Source organism: Haliaeetus albicilla, chromosome 16, assembly GCF_947461875.1.
Source record: "Haliaeetus albicilla chromosome 16, bHalAlb1.1, whole genome shotgun sequence".
Lineage (NCBI taxonomy): Eukaryota > Metazoa > Chordata > Aves > Accipitriformes > Accipitridae > Haliaeetus > Haliaeetus albicilla.
The window spans coordinates 24,087,661-24,111,001 of NC_091498.1; the positions used below are offsets into that span (position 1 = coordinate 24,087,661).

A 23,341-nucleotide genomic window follows, 5' to 3' on the forward strand; every position below is an offset into this window, starting at 1 on the left:
TACAGCTGGTGACATCAATAAGACTCTCTCACACAGAGCAAAACACTGCAAGGATGAAGATAACTAGCCATAAAGAGTACATTCTGTGGCAACCTAAGCCAGACTGACTTAAAAATCCAGAATATCTTTACCATCCTAGGAGAGTCAATGGGAGTTCAAGGTACAGAGTAGGATTCAGCTGGGAAAGTGTCAGTCATCATCCCTGGCAATTGCTCAATATGGTGCCATTTTAGCTTAAAACAGCACAATAATTTGTCATACACATACACAACATAGTTAGCTGGCAAGCTTGAAGAAAAGCTGTGGAATATCAAGCATAAGATGTTTTTCAGCCCTGTCCATTACACAGCAAGTCAAAGATAAATACTACATGACAGTCACATAATGCAAGGCCAATTAGAAAAAGCTGTTCAGCATAAAATTCAGTGCTGGGGCAAAAGAAGGCAGAGAGATGTCCTTCGTGGAGAGGCGCTTCCCATCTCAGTAATTTTGATACTTGAATAGAGGGAGTCAATAGACTTGGCTTTAGGTAAGGACAAGGAAGGATTATTTTGGCCTTACAGCAATTAAGAACGAGCAAAGCTAAACTACGTATAGGCTAAACCTGGGTACTGTTGGCTTGGGTAATAATTGTATACATTCCATCCATTTCCACAAAATAATTTTATTAGATACATGAATACAAAAGATTTACAAATATATTAGTGTTTTCAATGCTGGAGTATAGAAAGTAATTTATATTTAAAGTCACACACACATATTAGTAACTCTGTCTCCAAAATACTGCATAAAAATACTTGGATTACCACTATGAAACTGATCTAGCAGTCTCTTTCTCTCTTTGTCAGAGAGCTTTGAATCTTCATCAATAGCTTTCAATAGAGATAACAGCTCATCTTTTGTGGTCTTCTCTGTATTGGAGCGATACTCTCTTTCATCAAGTTTTTGGCAAAAGGTATAGCCTAAAAGGGAACAGGAGACATTCAGACAGTTAACACCACACTCAACCATCCTCGAGAATCTACAGACCCATCCTCCTTTAGAGTCAGATTAGTCATTGTTACAGCAAGTCTTTTTGCATCATCTCAGTCCCTTCTGTTTCTTATTTGGGTGCATGACACGCGTAAAAACTTCAGTTTAAACTGTTACCTGTTATCTTACTAGGATCTTGGCCTTTCTGCAAAGCCATCAGTTTATTGCTGACCATTTTATGCAGTGTCCCTGGGATCTTGAATAGAAAGAGAAGACAGTGAAACAGCAGCTTAGAAAAAGACAATTCTGCATAAGCATACAAGATAACAAAAACCTGGTCATTTTCTAGCTCTTACCTTTAACACATCTTTTTGGTGATCCACAAGGAACAAGATCAGGAGGTCAGTTTTCCCTCTGGATAAGGTTTTATTGTTGATAATAGCTTTAGAGAATGTTCTTTTCACAACCATCCTGTTGTCACTCTAAAGAATAATATGAAGTAATGACCAGAAGAGGAGAATTAGTCTTGCCCTTTAAGAAGGGCATCACCTTTGTTCTTCTAGAGTAAATTGCTTTTTCTGTAGTCACATATTTTAAGCTACAAATGTGTTTTCTGACCAGTGTCTGGGACATCTAGATTTCAGTAAGTGTAAAGCAACATGTAACAGTTAAGTATACACATTTACCTCCTTCTGTAGTTTGAGCTCCGAATTATGTGCTGCAACAGCCATGAAGTACAGTAGCCTTCTGAACTCCTCCCTGACCTGGCTGTCTAGAAGTTTCAAATAGAGTTGAACAGCTTCTAAAGATTGCTCCATCTTCCCATTCACTGGGGAGAGATAAAGGTATCTATTGTCATATTTATTTAAATAAATGTTACAATAAAACACTTAAATTAGCCACCGAACAGACGTTCATCTCTCTAAACAGAACTGGTCAAGCAAAGCAATTCATTCTCACAAAAATTTCTCACAGTCTCATGAGAGCTGTTTGCATACAATCTGAGAAGAGCCAACACCCAGGCTTTTAGCCTGATATTTAAGAAAGCTCACTTTCAATTAAGTTCAATTACAGTTCAGCCATCTTGAATGGAATGCAAAATACTGAAAAATGAAAAGGGTTCTGTCAAGAAAATGAATGACCTCTTGTTGTGGAAATAAAGATCTGCCAAGAAATGAGGGATATGTCCTAGATAAATGGGCTAGCTTGACGAATTAATTGCAAACCATTTTGTAGAGCTTCGCTAAGTTTTAATTGGCCTTACCATGCAGAATACCCATTTTGGATGTGTGAATTATTTAAATGAAGTAGGTTGTACTAGTTTCCTCCTTTTATCAGGTAGGAGGAGGAATTGGATATAAATGCAAAATATTCCCACCAACGTGGAATAAGAAGAATAATCAAAGCAGAGAAGGATGAAAAATAAGAACAGGAATGAGAAGATGTTAATTGAGGACTAAAACATCAAAAGCTTTCTAAAATGCTGTCTAAACATAAAATTTAAGAAACACACATTTCTGTGGAAAAGAAGGGAGAGTTGTGAATGGGGTACAAAGCACCCACACAGCTTTAAGTTTAGTTCTTATGGCCTAAATATTTAATATTAGGCCATATTTATATTTAATTTCCTATGGGTATTTAATTTCCATGGATACCAACTACTATCAAATTATAGCACTCCAGTTTCACAGCCATTCTACATAGACCTGAACAAAAACTACAGAACTGCATATAGTCAGGACCAAAATTTCAAAGTACAGTCTTCATGACTAGAAATTAAAAAAAAAAAAACAAAACTTGCAGAAGTCAACCTTTAAGCTTGGCTTCTGTAGTAAATACTCAGTTTGTCAGCACATAGCTCACATAAGCTTAGGAACACAGCTTTATTTTACTTACCTAATAGTTCTGCAATTCCTGAATGAATTTCAGATGCATGGCTTAAAAGTGGCTCCTTTTTTTGGCCATAGTATCTACCAATATTTTCAAACAGCAGTAGTTTCCATGTGTCTGCTTTATCTGGTTGATCAGGCAAGTTCCTGCTAATATCTACCACCATCTGATCTGGAAGGTATTCCAAGCAATCTATTGCTGCGGAGAGCCATTCGTCTGTTCTAGAAGACAGAGTGGTTTAACTTTGTAGCATTACTTACTGATGCCTTTCAGAGTTGGTTGCATTGTTTTTCACAGAAAGTAGGTAGACTGGTTTCTCAATCAGAGCAAAAACTGCATGTGTAGGTACTTGAATACATTAGAAATCGACACACACAAAAAGAAACTTTTTCTTGACACACTCAGGTAGATGATAGCCATATACCTCTTTGTTATGTATTTAATCAAGATGAAGAGTTAGTAATCCACACAGGTAAACAGTCACAAGCAGTTAAACCTAAAGTTAGTGATGTCCTCTACTGTTAGACAAGGACATAATTACTGCTAGATAAACAGAAACATGAACCTTGATCTGATTCAGATTGGTGAAAGTTTTTCAGACTATGTTTTTAACTGTATTTATATACAGTTTCAGGCTCAGCGTTCTTGGCTTTTTTAATATAATAGGAGAGACTCAACTATTCCCTCACAAGTAATTTTTTTAAGGAAAAAATTTCAAGATGATAGCAAAATGCTCTATTCTTCCCTCAGTGCAGCAAACAATTTCCCCTCTGAATACTATCAAATACTATCATTGCATTCAAAAACTCTTCCAGTGTTCAGCAGAAATTGTCTCAGCTACTTCTGGTTTAGAGCTTAGCAATTGTTATTTACCAATTTTTCCAGTAAAGTCTAACAGGGAGAAAAGTACCTACTCACATCCTTTCTGCAGTACTGGAGACTACTACATTTTTACCCAAAGATCAATTGTGCTTTACATTCCTATGAAAGCAGGAAGTTTTTCAAAGTTGCAGAGGTGAGTGATGAATACTTACTGTGAGTCACTGAAAGCCTTAAGAATCTCTCTGTCTAGGTAGTTACTTGTGATGACATATCCAGTTCCCTTCCCTGGTTGTGGAAGCTGAGGTCTGATCTGTTGATGCTCAAGTAAAGACTCAAGGAGCGGAAGGTCTACAAGCTGCAGCAGACGAGCAATTGTTTGTTCTTGCCATACTTCATTAATAACTGTGAAGGGTGGAATACACAAAGCACATGGAGACTCAGCACGTGCAAAAAGAGAGATTATGAAAAAAAGACAACTCCCCTTCCTCCCATCAGTCCTAACGTAACAGATTAATTTTACCAAAATAAAGATTTACAGTAGCAGAAACTGTGGGCCTTATCAGCTTCAAGTGCCTTTTATCACCACAAAAGGCAAGAATTAGCCATTTGTTGAGTTAACTACAAGTGTTGAAGAACTGCTTTTTGGATAAGTCTGAAGTGCCTTACATTCTTTGTGCTCTAATTTGCAAGCAATCTTTGTTCTAGATAAGGGATTTAAAAAAAAAAAAAAGTGTAACAGTGACACCATCCTTATCACAGCTTCCACAACTGTGACCTGGCTTGAGTTTTGAGAGTTTCTAGGGTGCGTAAGCACTTTTAACCAAAGGAAAAAATGCATTAGATCATGGTTTAGTCTGAGATCAGAGAAGATATGAATTGTCAAGAACAGTTTCACACAATACTGAAGGTGTGCCGGATGGTGCCGATAGACAGTTAAAAAGCTAGGGAACAGTTTTAGCTAACAGTAGCCTATTGGCCGTGATTAAGTCAAGCACAGAAGTAGTGCAGGTACTTGAATATTATGAAGAACGTTCCTAACTCAAATCAAGCTCTATACAATTGTGTATTCTTCTCCACAAAATTCAACACTGATTTATTTCAACTAGAGATAATGGGTTCTGTCTGATGAAATAAGAAGGTAAAAAGCAAGCCCGCAACAAATATAATTTGCCTTTGTTATGACATGGTTTTGAAAACAAAATACTATGAGAGTCAGTTTGACTCCCTCTCCAATCTGACAGGCATAAGCCTTTCCAGTGCTACAGTTATTATCCTCCTTCTCCCACAAACAAATGACTGAGACATTATTTGGCTTACCACGACGGGACAAACTATCAGAGATGTTTACTTGAGGGGTATTTGCAGGCTTTAAACTCAGGTTTTCCCAGAGATCCTCCAAGCTTTCTGGTTTGACAGTAGAGTGAAACAACATGCTCTTCTCATGTCTGAGATTAAAAACCAATTTTTATATATATTTATATCCATATATATGGATAACCAAATATATCATGTAACATATAGATAAGGATAACTGCCCAAGATTAAAAAAATGTTTTCTCTATATAAATATTTATATAATCTTCTCCCCCTCTCCCATGCCCCATACTTTCTATGTCCAGGTCGCACGGGACAATGTATGATACCTTAAAGAATTATTTGTGTGCAACATTTGCATACAAGTGTATAGTTTCTCTCTTTGAACTTGTCACAGCCGGCATCAGCAGGCTACCTCCATTACCACAGAGAAAATCCAAGAAGAGGAAATGATTAAGGAGGGGAAATTACTTTAAAAAATCCCAAACAAAATTGCCCCTTCAAACCCTCCAGAGTTTTAAGACATTATTCCTGATGGCGAAGTGAGGACAAAAATTAAGAGCTGTTCTTGAAAAATCTAGAAGGTGGTTGCTCTGTAGCAACACTATTCCTAAAGTTATGCAGCTTGTTCATGCCATCTACTAACTGAAGGCTTCAGAAACCTGTCACCCACTTCTGTGAATTAGTTGGTTCTTCTCATAACTGCTTTCATATGCTATCGAGTAGATAGCATAACAACTTCAGCCACAAAATTACTATTCCTCCAAGCATGTTTGTTTAATTTCAATTTCTGTAGCTTCTTTGTTTTAGGGCACTGCAAAATTCTTTTGACGTCCACTGTCTTTGCTATGTACGGGCAAGTTGTATGTATCAATAGATCTGTTCCTTTCACTAAATGAAGAAATGTAAACCAATGGACCTGTGCCCTGCCCAGAAGAAAAACACTTTCATTCTATGCTAATAGAACACGAATAATCTTGTTTCATGACTGTTTGTCCAATATATTCTAAGTCTTCCTTTAACAGCCCTTGTGATTAATATATTTTTAAATACCACATTTGATTACAGAGTTTTTAATTTCTCACGAATTCTCCTCTTTCCAGGTAAAGACTTGGGACAGCTTGCTTTAGCACAGAACACGAGCTAGTCAGGGGGGAGGGAGGGGAAGAGGAAGCAGATGCAGGACCAAGGAACTATCCATTTTTTATCTCTGCTTCTAGCATTTTCTGATCAGTTGGGTTGACGCGCTGAGGTTCACACCTGCTACTCTTATGAACACATCTATCACACGAGGTTTTGGGTTTTTTTTAGGTCAATACTATTTGCAGTTATCAAAAGTACGTATTGCTAAAAATATTGCAAAAACTACAAGAATGTAGCTTCTTGTAAGAATATGTCAGAATACGTTCAGAGACAAACACTTGACAAAAACTGTTTAAGGGAAGTTATTTGGCGAAGTGTCATCTACATAGCAGTGTGTTCTGTTTTGTGGTGGTTTAGTTAGTACCACAGTTTTCTTTGCCCACTCCTAAAGAAACAGGGAAACAAAACCTCACCATTGCACTTCCCTCTGGTTCTGCGATGGCATGCAATAGCATAACAGCCTGCTACTTAGCCTAGGAACAAGTCATACATGCATGAAGAAACAGCTGAACACGTTTCAAAAAGCTAAATTTGAAGCGTAGTGAAGCTAAGATGATGAAAGAAGGAAACAATTTTTTACCCGTTTTTTACTTAAAACCTGGATGGATTACTGGCTTATACCAGAGCTAGGTGTGCAGTGACTAAAGATTACTCCATTGCATTAGCCTATTTGGTGCACCTGAATTCCAGTTGGTTATACTGGTTTAGAGCCCGACAGATCAGTATCTGTAATGCACTTAATTTCTACCCTCCCACCCCCCTCCCCCAAGGCAATGTGATAACAGACACAGAAAACAAGTAACTACACAGGCTGAATGATTTACTCACTTCAAATTGCTGTTTCCTACCTATCTTCCACCCACAAACATCTGTATAGTATCTACTTCCCCCTCCCCCCAGGTCCTGTAATTGTGCAAAAGCTTTCCCTTCTCTCCCCCAGAATACATAACATTTTCCTACTGTAAAAAATCTCTTATCTTCACATTCCACATACTAACCTTTGTGGTGTACACTGCTGGTAATCTTTATCAAGTTCCATTTGGTTTGAGACATTTGTGAATCTGTAGAGGCTACTGCTACTGTCTTCAAATACAGACCGTTTGTCTTTTCCAAAGACCCTAGTTGAAACAGCCTCAAATACTTTGTAATCCATCAGCGCTTGACATACACGCACTATTTTAGCACGGGAAATATCAACATCCCCAAAATACTTGTTCTGTAGAAGATGGGCAAAGACAACATCCACCGCATCTGAACCAATAAAACAGTCATGATAGCACTTCAGGTTTTGGCGACGCTTTTTCACTTCCACTTGAGTTTGAAGTGCATTGATAATGCTGCTCCAGACGTACGTTGCTCCAAATGGTTTCTGTGCCAAGCTAAAGCCTAAGAACAGAGAAAGCATAAAGATTGAATTCATGCTGCAATTAGAAAAGAACTGCCCCCTTTCTGGCTACTAGCTTTCATGACTCTTGCGAGGATTTAAAAATCTTTGAGACTTCCTGTTTGGCTTAGGTTGCTTATGCATTAACATTTTGTTACTTTCTTAGCAAGTCTGTCTGCATTGTACCAGTGTATCTCACTGTGGTCGTTGCTCTCACTACATTAGCCTGAAGCTTTGCAACCAGGAGTTTCTGTTTTTCAGCCTGTCACTTTGACACTATCCTTTTGCATGCTCCTCCATCACCTAATGGTTACACTTGCAGAACCTACTCCTAAGCACACATGTTCCCACAACCAAGAACTAGCTCTATGTACTTGTAACTCCCCAGTTCCTCTACTAACACTGACAAAACTATACAGCTCGGCAGAGAAGAGGGAAGCAGGAATGAAGAGACACAACAGAACCTTTTTTCCTACAGGACTGTGCAAACACACAAGCTACCTAGTATCAGTGCTTAGCATATCACTAACAAGATCAAGAATTCTCTTGAGACACCACTCACTCAACACTTATCCCACAGAACAGCCTTCTATCACCACAGCTCCAGCTGAGATTTAAGCTGTGTACTCAGTGCCACTTCCTTGAGCCAACCAGTCTTTCCTCCCCCAATAAAACCACTGAACTATTACTCATTTACCAATCTGATTAAGAATAGCATGCTAGCAACTAACAGTTTGACCAGCGGCTAGACTCAGCCTCCACAAGGACTTAAAAATACAGAATATACTTATAAAGTTTGCAGGTGGCACCTAACTGGGAAGAGTTGCAGCCACCAGAGAGGCTAGAATTAGAATACGTGTTTCTCAGTAAATCAGATGAATAATTTATTAAGAGAGAAAGCAGAAGAGGAGAGAAATCAAAAGCTGAAGGACAAAATGTGGAATGAGGAGTTGGCAGCAATCCTACAGAAAGCCATCTGGGGTTATGACAGACCTCAAACCAAATGAATTAACAGTGTGATGCAGTGTTTGAAAAAAAAAAAAAAACAACCCAACATGCAACTCATTCTGGAACATATTACCATGAACATTTTCCACAAAGATGCAGGAGGTATTTTTTCTGTTCAGTCTGAAGTGGCATTAGAGAACTGTATTCCAATTTGGGCACCAGAATTTCCAGCTGATCTCCATCTGCCAGAGAGCTCAGAAATTAGCAAGTTGGCAGGGAGAGCAGGGGCAGGGGAGAAGTTAGGGGGACAATAAAGACTAAAGAAAAAGAAAAAAAAGCAGGCAACACGATAGCAGTGGAATGCACCAACACTGTTATTAAGGACAGCAATGGTTATCTTCAGAGCCATTATCAAATAGACACCTGCTTTCTGAAAATATTTCTATCAGGGAAAAAGTTTTTTACTACAAGGCTTTGAACCAGACTAGGTAGAAACCTTCCAGAATCTCCAGTTCCCAAACCTTTAAAAGTACAAGACTGACAAGGCACGCACTTGCTGATACTTTAACCTGATGACGCCTTCAGGTAGGCAGAACAAACAAAACAAAACACAGCATTTCCTTCCAGCCCTACATTTTGATAGCTGGCTAGCCTGTTTGGAAAGAAAAAAACCCACCAAACCCAACACCACCAAACATACACCAACGCTGTTTTCTGTTGCTAAAATAAGTATCAACACATACTACCTGCAATAATTCTACTATTAACTACTGCTTTATCACCTCTTCCTTCCACACACAGCCCCCAAAATCTTTTTTGGGGGGAAGTGGTATTAAGTGTGGCATTAAGGTTACAAGGTTTTTCAAAGTTAAGGTGCTCGAGGTGGGAAAACAGGAGAAATTGTTCTCAGCGAGCAGCCTTTAGCCCCTTCGGTTGCATTAACGAGCCACCTGCTCCTTAACTCGCTTTCAGGACAGAAACAGCTGCCCGAGTCTCCCCGTCGCTCACCGCCGCCCGCAGCTCCACGGGCACTCGACAGGCACCGCCTTCCCGCCGCCGCCGCCCCCCTCGCCCGGCCCGGGGGCTGCCGCACCTCAGCGGAGCTGCCCCAGCGCGGCGGCCGGGCTCGGTGCGGGGCAGACGCAAAGCCCGGCCGGGGCCTCCCGGGCGGAAACGCCTCCCTCCACCGGCGGCGGAGAGCGGCCAACTTTTGAACCTCCGCGGAGCCGGGAAAGGCGCCGGCGGGCAGCGGCCGGGCGCGGAGCGGGACGGCTCCGACCCCCGGAGCGGGGCACACCCGCCTCGCCTCGCCTCACTTCACCTCACCGCCTCCCCTCACCAGCCGTCCCCGCCGAGCCCGGGCTGAGGGCACGGCGCCCGCTGCCCGCTCCCGCTCAGCCGCCGTCCCGCTCCCCTCCCCTCCCTTCCCTTCCCCTCCCCGCCCCGTACCCGGCGGCCTGGCGGCGGGGCTGCAGACAGCGCCGAGGCTCAAAGCCGCCGCCTTCTCCCGCACCGTGGCCATGACCGGCGACGGCTCCGCGCACTGCCGCGCCGCCCCCCGCCCGCGGGGAGAGGTAGCCGGCCGAGGGGCGGGGCCGTCGCGCCCGCGCCCGCTTCCATTGGCCGGGGCGCCGGCCCGCGGGGCGGGGCGCGCGCGGCGGCGGCGGCGGTTGAACGGCTGCCCGCGTGCCGCCCCGGCCCTGCCGCGAGGCAGGAGCGCCTCACAGCAGCCGACGGCGGCTCGGGGGACGCTGAGGTAAAAATCCAGCCCCGCCGCCCTCTTCCTAAGGGCCCGCGGGGGGCAGAAAGAGCGGCGAAAGCCCGTCTAGGCACCCCGCCCGCCAACCGGGCGCAGCCTGGCCCGCGGCCGGGGAAGGTTTAACGCCATTCCCTTTCTGTGAACGTGAACGCCAGCAGGATCCATGAACAGCGACCGCCTTCTGCGGGGAGGGGAGAAACGCAGCAGGCTGGCCGCTCTGGTGCCGTCACCTGGCTAACAGCGCTGCCTGCACCCGAAAACGCCGGAGCGGTAACTCCCCCCACCGGTGCTTCCTACAGCGCTGCCAGCGCCACCCCGCAGTACTAGCGGTAGGATGTATAACCCCGGTGTTGGAGCACAGAAGGCAAAAGCTTCCCCCTATCTACTGCGCACTTTAAAAATAATAATCAAACTGGTCAGCTCTGTTTCTAAATTTAAGTTAAGCTGAGAACAGGCCTTGTACGTGACTACGGATGAACACTTAAGCAGTGTTTTCTTGCTTGTTACCAGGACGTATGGCTTGAACATTTCTGTTGAAATTTTCCTCTGATGTCTTACATGAGCTGTTTATTATAGCAGTAAGCATTTTTTTATTGGAATGAAATAATAAATTCACTTTCAGGGTAACAGAAGTTTTTTCTACTGTCTGCAGGAAACTGCCGAGAGATCAAACACCATTTTCTACTAAGTATGGAGTATTTTGATGATTCCTACTCAAGGAAAGTGTATTAGAACAACAAAAAATTCAATCATATTTTTTGACTGACTGCAATAGGAACAGACACAAAGCCAAACTGATCTCCGTGGTACGCAAACTCAAAAGTATGTAACGCACATTGAAGACCAAATATAGATACTACAAGTGATACAAAAATCCATTGAGTTCTCAGATTATTGAACTGTTGATGGTAGTTTTACAAAAAAAAATCCCCTGTGAAACTTTAGCCTGTTCTGCAAGAAATTCCATGCAAGCAGGTGTAAAGCACAGGACGTCTGCTATCCACTGAAGCTCAGGTTAGCCACCTTTTATCCTTATTTGTCACACTTAAAGGCAGGGCACTGTAAATTTCTTCATTGTATACAAATGAACAAACAATGGACTTTAAGCTGTGAAAAACTGGTACAGGGAACTAGAAACCACAAACTTATGGCAAACAAACATTTCTTCATATTTCACTGCCAGAGCAATAAAGTGTTTAATAACAGAGTTCTAAGAGTAGAAGTTCTTGTTAAGTTTTTCAAATAAAGAAGTTTTAAGTCTCTGTGCTTAAGCCCAGAGAAGATAAAGGAATCTATTGAAACTGTAGCAAAATGCTAGCCTTTGAAAATGAAAGTTCATATTGATTTTCAACAATAGGAAGTGACAAACAGATTTCTTTCTTGTGGGAAGATTAAAAATAAAACCAACCAACCCCCTGCCAGTTCTGACTCACCGGTGTCTGCTTTGACAGTTGCCATTAAGAAGCTAATTAAAAACATAACGCATGGGTCAATGGGGATTTCCATGATACATTATTTTACTATTCCCTACTTTTGTAGTAGTTTGATCCTAGACTTTTTTGATGCATTGCCAAAATATATTAACTGCAAATCAGTAAATGCCTGAGTTCATTTTAATTTTTAAAAATAATTTATTTTTGCATAGTGGTTGAAACAAAGTGATGCAGTCAATCATTCTGAAATGGTTCACCATAATCTTGAGAGAACTTAGAACTACAAATATTTTCAAATAGGAGGTGTACCAATCAGTTAACAAGAACATTACTCCTTACACCACAGAATGATTTGTCAAAATATTGCTTTTAAGGAACAGAGTGAACCACAGCTAATGCACTGTGAGCTGCTAATCTAGAAGGTTATAAGAATTTTATTCTTGTATTTTATTACTAGGTGATCAGCAGTCTACCCTGGATTTCTGCCTTTGCTTTTGTGTTTCTCCACAGCGACCACACCCATAACACACCAGTTTCTCCATAGGCAGATGGCAGCTACTGGCTGGTCAGCCAGATGTTGTCGAACAGTATCTGCTACCAAAGGATGTTGAAAAATGCTATACATCTTTTAGTATTTCTTACAATAACATTATTATAAAATGCTTTCCTAAAGCACAGACATACTTTTATGTAATTATTACTATATACCTAATTAATTTATACTTGTATATAGTCATTTTCAGGAATACAATCTTGTGCAGCCAGTACAGTCATTCTTAGCTGGTGTAATTCCTTAGACTGTGGTGGAAAGATCTCAGAATGAAAGTGCAACACGCAGTATATGGCTTCACCTTCCACAATGTTTTCCCCATATTAACCTCCATAAAGTTGAACACAGGATGCACAAGAGAACAAATTTGCCAGTTACAAGGACATAATTAACATAATTCATTCATCAAATCACTTAGGACCAACTTAGTGGCATCCAGCGACTAAGCACCATGCAACCGCTCGCTCACTCCCCCTGCCCCTCCCAGTGGAATGGGGGAGAGAATCGGGGAAAAAAGGTAAAACTCGCAGGTTGAGATAAGAACAGTTTAATAACTAAACTAAAATATAACAACAATAATAAAAATATAGTAATAATATCTGTAAGGAAAAGGAATATAACAAGAAGAGAGAAATTAGACCCAAGAAAAGACAAGTGATGCACAATGCAATTGCTCTCCACGCGCTGACCGATGCCCGAGCAGTGATCTGCCCCTCCTGGCCAATTCGCCCCAGTTTACATACTAAGCATGACATTCTATGGTATGGGATATCCCCTTGGCTAGGTCGGGTCAGCCGTCCTGGCTGTGCTCCCTCCCAGCTTCTTGTACACCGGCTTGCTGGCAGAGCACGGGAAACTGAAAAATCCTTGACTTAGTCTAAACACTACTTCGCAACAACTAAAACATCAGTGTGTTATCAACATTGTTCTCACACTAAATCCAAAACACAGCACTGTACTAGCTACTAGGAAGAAAATTAACTCTATCCCAGCCAAAACCAGGACAACATGGAAAGTAACCTTGCTCTAAAAGCAGTTCCACTGAAAAATAGAGGACTACATACAGAGACAGATGCTACTGTAGGTGCACATATCAAAACCTGGTCTGTAGGTTGTTGGTCAGCAAGGGAGATTGTAAGCAGCACCAGTGAAGGAAGTCTGATGATACGGAAAGCTTTACTGTTTGCTCTCTATCTAATATGTGAAGTTGCACAGAACAACAATTTTGTGATCTAGTTATGGTGACTAAAATGCTTTTTTAACAAATTATGCAACCGAGTCCTAATTTGTACAGTTGTGTCAGATTCTTTGAAACTGTTATAAAGAACTTTTATAGCAAGGCACATATTTATGTCCAGGTCATCTAGAAATACTCCTACCAACTACAATAGGATTGAGAGAATGGCCTACGTTTTGAAGAATTTACAAACTTAACTTTTCAAGAATTTCTGAGTCCCATGTAAGAAGTGTAGGGTTTAATTAGAAGCATACAGCAGAAACAGAGTATTTAAATTCAACAGCCGCAATTTCAGGCATGTCTGCTGCTCAGGAATTAACTTACTCATGTCTAAGTGTTTGCTTGAGGATAAAGACGATGACAAAGAATAAAGACCCACATTCAGGTCTTCTCTGATTATGGGGAGAGAGAAGGCAGAATGGAGACTTGTACCATCACAGTGAAAAACTGATGCATACCTTTATGTAAAGTGCTGTCTAGCTTTTTCCATAATGAACTCAGAAGCTGGACAGCCAACCAGTATTTGCATGTGAGAACACCTATAACTTCCAGGTATTCTGGGCACAAATGAAGGAGATATAATTGAATACAAGACCTTACAAAGTAAAATGACAATGTGATTACGTCTTTCAATATCATTATTGAAAAGACAGAAGTTGGAGGCTGTGTTGCCTAAAAGATGGAGGCACATTAATAGAAAATATGGGGTGCTGCTGTGTTATCTACGGAAGATCAATGCTTGGTTAAGTGATTGGGAAATGTTATGTGTTCTTGAAAGAAACAAAGGAAAAAGGCCGTTTCAATTTCAAATTTTTAGAAAAACTGAAAGGACCCCAAACCTGGAAAACAATATGTTCTAACACCAAGAAATGTTCAATTTTCCAATTATTATTCACATTTTATGTGCCAAAAACTGGGAAAAAACCCTATTTGTCACTGAAAATTGACTATAAAGAGGTATTCCTGCAGAAGAATACTATCCAATTTCTTATTTTCAAAAGAATTTAGATACCACTTTTCTGAAGGATTAACATAGAACTCTGCATTTCAAATGTTAATCTTGCATCTCAAACACATCAGACTACAGGCTCCCTCTCTTACACCAAACTTTTTTCTTTAGATTTCAAATGTCTTCCCACAACAATATAAGCTTTAAAGATTAAGTGTATGTCAACACAGCATAAATTTATATATACATAAAATTTAATGCCATAATTACAAGGATCTATTGAACCCAATATTTATGGCTGTTTCTGAAAAAGCACAGCAATTAATAATTACCATAGAAATTCAGAAAAATATTCCAGTTATTTAGAACAGTTACTCTTTTGTTTTTTCCCCACTTAAATATCAACAATGCCTGTATTCACTGCAGTGCTGAAGTTGATTAAAGGAGAACATTTTAAACAGTAACCCTTAAAATGTTGCTCCAATCCATTCACAAATGATGAGATAAATTACATTTTTTGTATGGTTCACTGTTGCAGAAAAACACTCACGTAAGGGAAAAAAAAACCATTTTCAGTTACAGAAATTACTGGTTTTTAAGTCACAACTATCGTAACATTATCAAATCTCCTCTATTGCATTGTATGAAGATACAAAGTCCAGTATGCTGTTTTTTAATACTGAAACGGTCCTATAAAAATCAGAAAACTCACTCTTCCACCTCTATTAATCTCAAATTTAAGAAAATGAACAGCTATTCATACAATATTGGACTGCAAAAGACTATTTGATATGCTAGACAGATATGAAGGAAGCTGAAAGAACTCCCGCGGTGAATCTGCCTTATTACCAAGTAACGTGTTCTGCTATTTGTACTAAAGAGCACAAGAGGTTTGCTTGGGGCTGCATTCCATGAGTTGGAGAGGACTGACACTCTCCCTTACAATGCAGAGCAGGTTATTCACAAATTCATTCTGCTTAGTCCCAATTTCCCATCTACATTCGAATTAAAAAAAAGATCATATAGTAGTAGGTTCTGTGGGATACAGTGATGCCATGCTGCAACATTCAACCCATACCCACTACCTCTGCCCCACCATGGAGAGGCTACTTGCAGGTGCACTCTTGCTTGGGCAAGAGTACGGTTTACTCCCGAAGTGCAAACTCCAGTATTTTATACTGAAGTGAAATCTGTAAGGATTCCACCCTTGCATTTCTGAAGAGACTGGAACAATAAACAAGTTCCCAGGACAGAAGCTTTTGGATGACTGACTGTTTGAATCGACAAAGGGTGCATTGTTCAGGAGTGCAATCCTTCCATTCCTGGGCTGGAATACCAATGTGACTGCGGGACCAAGTCAAGCAGGGCAATGGCAAATGAAGGGCAGGGAGGCAACACGCTGAGCCTGCGCTGGTGCACACTGACCTCCGGTGGAACATGCTGCACTCTGAGTAAGACTCCACGCCCAGGGGCTGGAAAGGGAGCGAGTCGGGGCCAGGATTACTTGAGACGGCTTACTGTAAGGAAGTATATAGGGGGCATAGACTATTAGCGATGTCACCAAAAACACAGGGAACAAGCCTCTGCTTCTCAGTAAATACTAAGGAATTTTGTCTTAAATGGATTTTTCAAATTTTCCTCTTGCAGAAGTTTTCCGAGACATTCAAGAATGATTATATATTATAACCAGAGATTGATTACAGCATGCCTAAATGTGCACAGCATGGCATGGTCCTAGCAACACTGTTTGGATAAAGAATCACTGTCATCTACACACCAGAAACCTGTTCAGCCAGAATGAGCAAGTACAATCAGACACAATTAATTGAAAGTTAACCATCTGCCCATTTCTCAGGTGAGCTGCAGTAATTGACTGAATGTGAACTCCTGTATATTGCAACACAAAACCAAATACGCTAACTTTTGTTACTACTGAGAGTGGCTTTAGGTAAGTTCACAAAGGATGAGAAGAGCAGCTCTCACCAGTTTATACAATTGTGGAAAGCCTGTGGAAGTCCAGCTCAATGAGCAGTGATTTCCAGCTGAAGTATGGTGAGGTAGGTAGTTACACTGATCTACCATGGCCAAGTTAGTTTCATGTCCCTGCTCCCAACGTAAGCAGCCACTAGTGGCACCAGCTTGATGGGACAGAAGGAGCTGATAGATAAAGGGGGGAAAAAGCAAGAACTCTAAATGGATTTGCCAAGCATAACTGAATTCCCGATTTTGACCATTTGTTTTGACTTCCTCAGAAAACAGCTACATACCAATTATATTTACACTGAATGCAAGGCTCGTATTCTATAGCAGAGGATCACGCTTATTGTTTATGTATGCTACAAGCAGAAATCTTTAATTCACCTCTTATATTACTGTACAATGTGCTGAGGCCACCAAACTCAATTATGCCATGTTTTGCCAGGCCCACAGTTTTTAGGATGGGAAAATGGCCCTGGAAGGATCCTGCAGAGAGCTTTGCTGCCCCACTAAAATTCAAACAGAACTTGCAGAGTTCACACCAAAAAGAAGGTAACAATCCCCAGCCACACACTTCTTATTACCTTTTTTTTTTTTCTTAAACCAGCTGGTTCCAGAATTGCGACACTTGGGATTCTCACAGAACACGCGAGGTTTCTCTTCAACTGCTCTAGTGCAAAGTCCATTGACTGTGGTCAAACTACCTCTCTGGCTCTGTTTAAACAAAGTTGCTGGACCTTGCACGGAAGCAAATAAAAAGCATTCACTTACTCTTTTCTGTTACAAAAACTGTAGGGATAGTAATTTCCATATGCTGACCAACAACAAAAATCTGGGAGGTTTCAGAAACCACCAAAGCTGCTTTACTTAGAGAACAGATCTAAATCCTTTTTTCCTGGAGCTTTGAATGAGTTACCAATTTGATCTAACCAGATGCTAAAACATTGATGCTTCAGCTTTTATTCAGTTATCATACCATTTACCTGCTGTTGTCGCAGCAAAAATATGTGATACATAAATAATGCACAGACAAATCACACTAGCAGCCACCAGTTAGAAAGGAGAGGATGATGCCAAACAACATACTGTTACTTAAAAGGTCTTGCTATCTACAAGCCCTGGACAGCATGAACTCCCAATGATATAGTTTAAGATTTTAAGTAACACATGTAGAATAAAGAAAAGATTTAACCATAGTTTGAACCAAAAACACCTACGAAAAAATAACCACAGCATTTAAAATTGAATTTTTAAGGCTAAGCATAGTAACTGGAGCTACCATCTATAACCTTTATCATATATGCACAGGATCAGATACACAATTAAAATTCTCCTGTCTGTAAACAACCCAGTGTGTCTAAAAGAAGATAAATACTCCGATTTTGAAGCTGTTACACAAACTATATGATTAATACTTAACTGCTCAGCATGTTCCATTAGGACTCAGTTACAGTATTTTAGTGTTAATCTATTAACTGTATACTAGGTGGAAATTTTACGTTAGTTTACTGCTAGCATCATTACTCACACATTTTCATATTACTCCTATTCTCACTAATGTGCTCTTACTTGAATGCCCCTCTTTTAATAGCTTTCAGTGTATGCTTACCATGCACACATTCATCTACATCAAGGTAGAAGACCTGAGTGGATTGATTAAAATATTAGCAACTTATTTCCAAATAAAATCCCTCAGCTACATCAAAGTCCGAATTTGCACAGGGCTGTAGCATGTTTTCATTTGGAATGATCATAATTCAAACACTCTACACACAGAGAGAAATCCATTCATGCTGTGACACAGCCCAAACGTAAGGGTTTTTTTTAACCCTTCACATGAACATCTGAAGAAAGGCAAGTACTGAACTTTTGACGATATACCTGCATTTGTAAAAATAAAACAAAAATTCTTGTCTCAGATGATTGCAGTACAAATACTTCTTAAAAGGGTTTTTGCTCTCCTTATAACTTGTTTGAACATTGACAATACAGGACAACCCAAGTAGGAACCACGGTCCATTAATACACACACTCAAAAATGGATTATAGTAGGAGACAATGAAAAACCACTGCTTCTATGCAGAGATACACTGGCATCCATGCTTTTCAAAACTGAAGAAAACCCTTTTTTTATAGCAAACAAAAGGCAGAATTAGGACTAGACTGAATTATTCTTATAAAGTCATTGTGTGTGGCAAAATGCTAACAGCCTTCTGGTGGGACCCTCTGCTAGGAATGTCCACCTGCCACCAGATTACGTTGCTGGCTTGTCATCTGCTTTTCAGTCAGTGTATACATTGCAGCATGCCTAATTGAAGCTATTTCCTAACTTGGACCACTCTTGACTCCTACACCCTCTGCTCCTCAATTACCTCCACTCTGAAAGCTCCCCTGGCCTCACTCTTTCCAAATTCTTCTTCCTTTCCAATGTCCTCCCACATCTGACCCACACGTTTCTTCCAACTTCCCACCCCTCTTCTCCCTTAGAGTTCTCCTGTATGAACCACCACATGCATATCAGCCCTCCCATCTTATTCTGTTTTTCCTAAAACAAAGGGTTGTAACTGCTCCTTCAGTCCTGCTCATGGGCACTGCTGTTATTGCTACTTCTCTCTACCCTTTCTGCATCAGGTAGCTAAAAAAAAACCCAACAAAAACCAACCAAAACTAAACACACACACAAAAGAAATAGCCCAGTGGAACTTTTAAAAGCAGAAACCTAAGACATACCCAGGATAAATCAGATAGAGTACAGCCCTGCTAAAGTTTGTTTGCTGTTTTCCCTGACTCACCTTTTATTTTTCTCCTTTATAAATAGCTTGTTCTCTGTATTTATTGCTGTGTTCTTATAAGAGATCAAATTAAAATAATTTTAAGACAGTTTTCTGTTCTTTAGTTTCTGGAAATAAAACAAAGATTTGTTAAGTTTTCTATACGAGAGGCAAATACCTAACACAGAACAAGTTATTTTGATTGCCTAAGATACTTACCAATAAATTGCTGATAGTAGGAGCTGCTCTTCTCTTTTTTAAAAGCTGCATATGCTCAGCTTCTTGCCTTTTTTTTTTTTAAAAAAAAAACCTTCACAAATTGTAACATAAATCTGGAACACAGTATCGAAAGCTTCAGCCTCCACCTTGTAATGGGATGTTCTCCGTGCCTACCTGCTTTCCAAAGTGTTTTTTGGAGAAAATAACAATGCCTACCTGCTTTCCAAAGTGTTTTTTGGAGAAAATAACAATGCCTACCTGCTTTCCAAAGTGTTTTTTGGAGAAAATAACAATCAACTCTATGGGCAAATGTCTCATTTTATACTCCTCTTGGTTTGGGAAGCTGCTCTTATACAAAGGACCATAAAAAAAAAAAAAAATTCCAGCCCTTCAGAATCACCTTTTTCTGCAAGCAAGTGGCTCAGAGAAGGCCTACCATTTATCTTATGGCCAATATCCACATCATGGGACTTCATCCCTCTGTGTGTGGGAAAAATATTCATAAGAACATCCAGAGTAACTCGTTGTAATTGGGGAAAAAACCACCACCACCACCAACAAAAAGATGAAAACCCTCTAGAGCACCATTTCTTCCCATAGATACACAGTGATGATATTCTAGTTCAGCAAAAAAGAGAACAAAAGAAAATAGTATAGCTAAAAACCACCTGAATCACAGCAGTAGTCTTTCTCTTACCCCAATTGTCTGGCTCCTCACTTATCACGTCAGTTTAAGACCTGGCAGATATATTGTGAAAAGTAATTCGGAATATTTAGAACCCATACACGTAAAAAAACCAGACCAACCAGACGTGCTCAATTTATGCAATATAATGAGGAAAAAAAAAAACCAAACCACAAACTCAAAACCCTAGAACTGTATTTCATCCTATTGAGATCAGAAAATGTAGTCTAAATTGCCATTTTTTTCCCAACAATCTAACTTTTCAAGACTTAATATTTTAATAATAAATGACTAAGCGTTATAAGGTTTTTGTTTAAAAAGTGTTTTCACTTTAATGGGTTTAGTTAATAACATCATGAATGGTACAAAACTGTCCTTTTTCACATTTCCATACATTGTATTACGGACCACCTGAAAATCTGGACTAAGAACGCATAAAGTGTCTCTTAATTAGCCCTAGCTTAATTTTTGCCATATGTAGAGGAGATATGCAGAAAAACATGCATTTGTTACCAATGTCATGTTAATATTAGCTTAAACAATAAGATATGGCAGAATGTGCATTGTGTAATGCACAGGTAAGTAATAGGGTAAGAGAGACCAAATGTCAAGTGTTGGCAATGAAATAAGAAATGGTTGATGACACACTGACATTTTGTGACCATAGTATTAGCTTTTCTGTTTTAAAATTGTTTTAAATAGTAAATATTTAAATAATATTTAAAATATATTTCCCTATGGAAATCATTTACTTGGAAGACAGCCTGTAAGATCTGACTTTTTAAAAAGTAGTATTTCATTTCGACAATATATGAATACAATACATGCCATAGAACTTCAAAGACCCTAAAGTTCTTAGCCATTTTCAGAAACAGTTTCTCAATCCAATTTTGTCTCCGATTTTTTGCTAGCAAAACTTTGGAAGTAGCATCTCAAAGAAAACCTGCCTTTAAGAGAAATACTGTATTTCAATAAAAACAAACCCAATGCAAATGGGATGCCATACTAAAGGACAAAATAGTGGAATTAAAAAGCAAATAATTCATCATGCAGTTACTTTAATTTCTGTTTTGCTAATTCATAGTCTAAGGAGGGTTTTGTTCCTTCCTAGTGCATCTTCTCTTGAAGTCAAATGAATGCTCAATTTCCACTGTCAGATGTTAAGGGATGAAGACCTCACTGTTAATTCAAGGAGGGGAAAAATAAAAGGCAGGGGGAATTGAGGTGTGGATGCAGAATTATCTAAAATGCAATAAAACAAAGCAAAGTATTTGTGCAAAAAAAGTAATCTGTACATTGACTTTTTTCTAAGTTTGCTTCAGTATAGAAAGCCTCTTCAATCCCACTAAGAAAGCTTTATTTTAATTTATGATCCTCCAACACACTTGAGAGTTCCATGTTTTTACTTATTCTAATATGGTAAATTAATAATCCAGCCACCATTTTTGCAGCTGAAGACAAAGATGGAAGCTCCATTATATTAACCTTTAATAGCCTGGGGTAGTTACTTTTATTCAAGACAGGTTTTTCCTGTCTTCTACAGGCACAGTGCTTGTTTAACTGGCCTTGGGAATAAAACAGCCAAAAATACGCCAGGTCACCTTCTATGGCAGTGCAGAGCATCCTGGCCGCTTTTTTTGTTTGTTCGGGGTTTTTTAAATGGTTGTTGCTAAAATTACCTTCTTTTTAAATAGGGACAAGCTATTCCAAAAGCCTCTCATTTCTTTTTTCAGCTTCTAAGGACTTGGATTAAAGCAAATACCTTCCTAAAGCTACTTCTAGATTAAAAAATCTACAGTTAAGTATACAGTAGCAGTATAGAAATCATTTAGAAAGCACAGAGACCCCTCTCAATTAGTTGCTTCATAGTCATATTAGGAACGGACGTATGAGACACAAAGTTTGATGAGTTCTTTACTATACCATCAAGGAGCCAACTTGATTGTTCCCTCAGTCTGCAGCCTAATCATTTTTAAAACTACAGGACTAGGAATTCCCAAACTGTGCTGTGCATATCACTAATGTGACAACAGAACTCTGCCTGGGCAAGTAAATACCTCTCATGAATCTACACACACTGCCAACCACCCCCACCAATAAGGGAATACACTAAGTAAATTGGGGAACCCCCACTACTGATTAAAGAGTATACCAGGCACATTTCTACTATATCTCCAGTGTGCATATTTACATTAAAATAATTTTAGCTGATTGCTGCCAATGTTGGTAACTTTGCTGTTTCATTTCACCATATAAACTCTAGCTCCTACCAGATTCAACACAGTACGACTGAAACAACAGCAACTGTTCAACCCTGTGGCTACCCTTCATTTCACCGTGAAAATGAATTAGCTTCATGATTGCTCCAACAATCTGCACATTCTTCCTAAACCCAAACCCATCTCGCTCTCCTTGATTATAGTAGACATAGCAGTAGCACAATGCATCTATTAACATGATAGCGACCTCCCTTTTTAAAGCAAAACCACCACAAAGAGGCTTTAAAAAAGGCAAGGGCCCATACCCATCTCTGTTCACTGTAGTCTGCATACAAATTGTAAAGGAGAATTATTGCTTTTAAAAGATGAAAAGCTTTGGAAATACGGTAAACATCCTACAAGGTTCTAAAACTAATCAGCTAAAATTCTGTACATACTTTAATATTCAAACCTCTATTTGATTACTCAAGATCAAATAATTTCATTTTCACATCTATTCATTAAACTCTTTATAGTTCTAAGGTCTAATGAATATTTAACAACTAAATAGGATCAAAACAGGTAATGGGAAAAAAGGTCACATGGCAATGAACATTATTTCATTTGGCCAATGAATAGTGAACCCTGCTTTCTTGGCTGAAATTAAGGCACTAAGTGGCAGTGAAAGGATAAGGGAATGAATTTTTTTTCTACGTTATCTGAAAAAAGACCAACATGACTATTTTTTTAGGACGCCAGTAGAGTACATATCCATTCTGAATGACTCAGTAAGGCATTCTGTTGGCAAATTTAAAGAAAATGTTTTCCTGATTAGAGCCCATTACATTCATTGTCTGAGTGTGATTAGTGGCACTACCAACTGTTAACAAACTGGAGGGGGAAAAAAAGCTACAAAGATGTCTGAAGACTTGAAAGGCACCAAAAAGAGAACAGCTCTGCAACTGCCAGTTCTACAAACAATTATGTAAGCTGTGTTTAACACTGCATATAGTCTATTCAATAATCATCAATCTTTGTTGACGAAGATAGTGTAGTAGCTCTTCATTTAAACTCTCAGTTAATCAAGTGC

At 39.7% G+C, this 23,341-nt stretch overlaps 1 protein-coding gene across 1 annotated transcript; it reads right to left on the reverse strand.

The window, feature by feature from the left end:
* Positions 1–644: 644 nt before the first annotated feature.
* On the reverse strand, positions 645–10,032 carry DEPDC7 (DEP domain containing 7). The gene is made up of 9 exons (XM_069803973.1): positions 9,923–10,032; positions 7,140–7,527; positions 5,002–5,129; positions 3,897–4,086; positions 2,869–3,083; positions 1,659–1,801; positions 1,329–1,454; positions 1,150–1,228; positions 645–962 (listed from the first exon to the last, which is right to left on the reverse strand). Exons 1-9 carry the CDS (start codon positions 9,993–9,995, stop codon positions 748–750), a joined length of 1,557 nt encoding a protein of 518 aa, XP_069660074.1. The 5' UTR covers positions 9,996–10,032; the 3' UTR covers positions 645–747.
* Between the last annotated feature and the right edge of the window lie 13,309 nt (positions 10,033–23,341).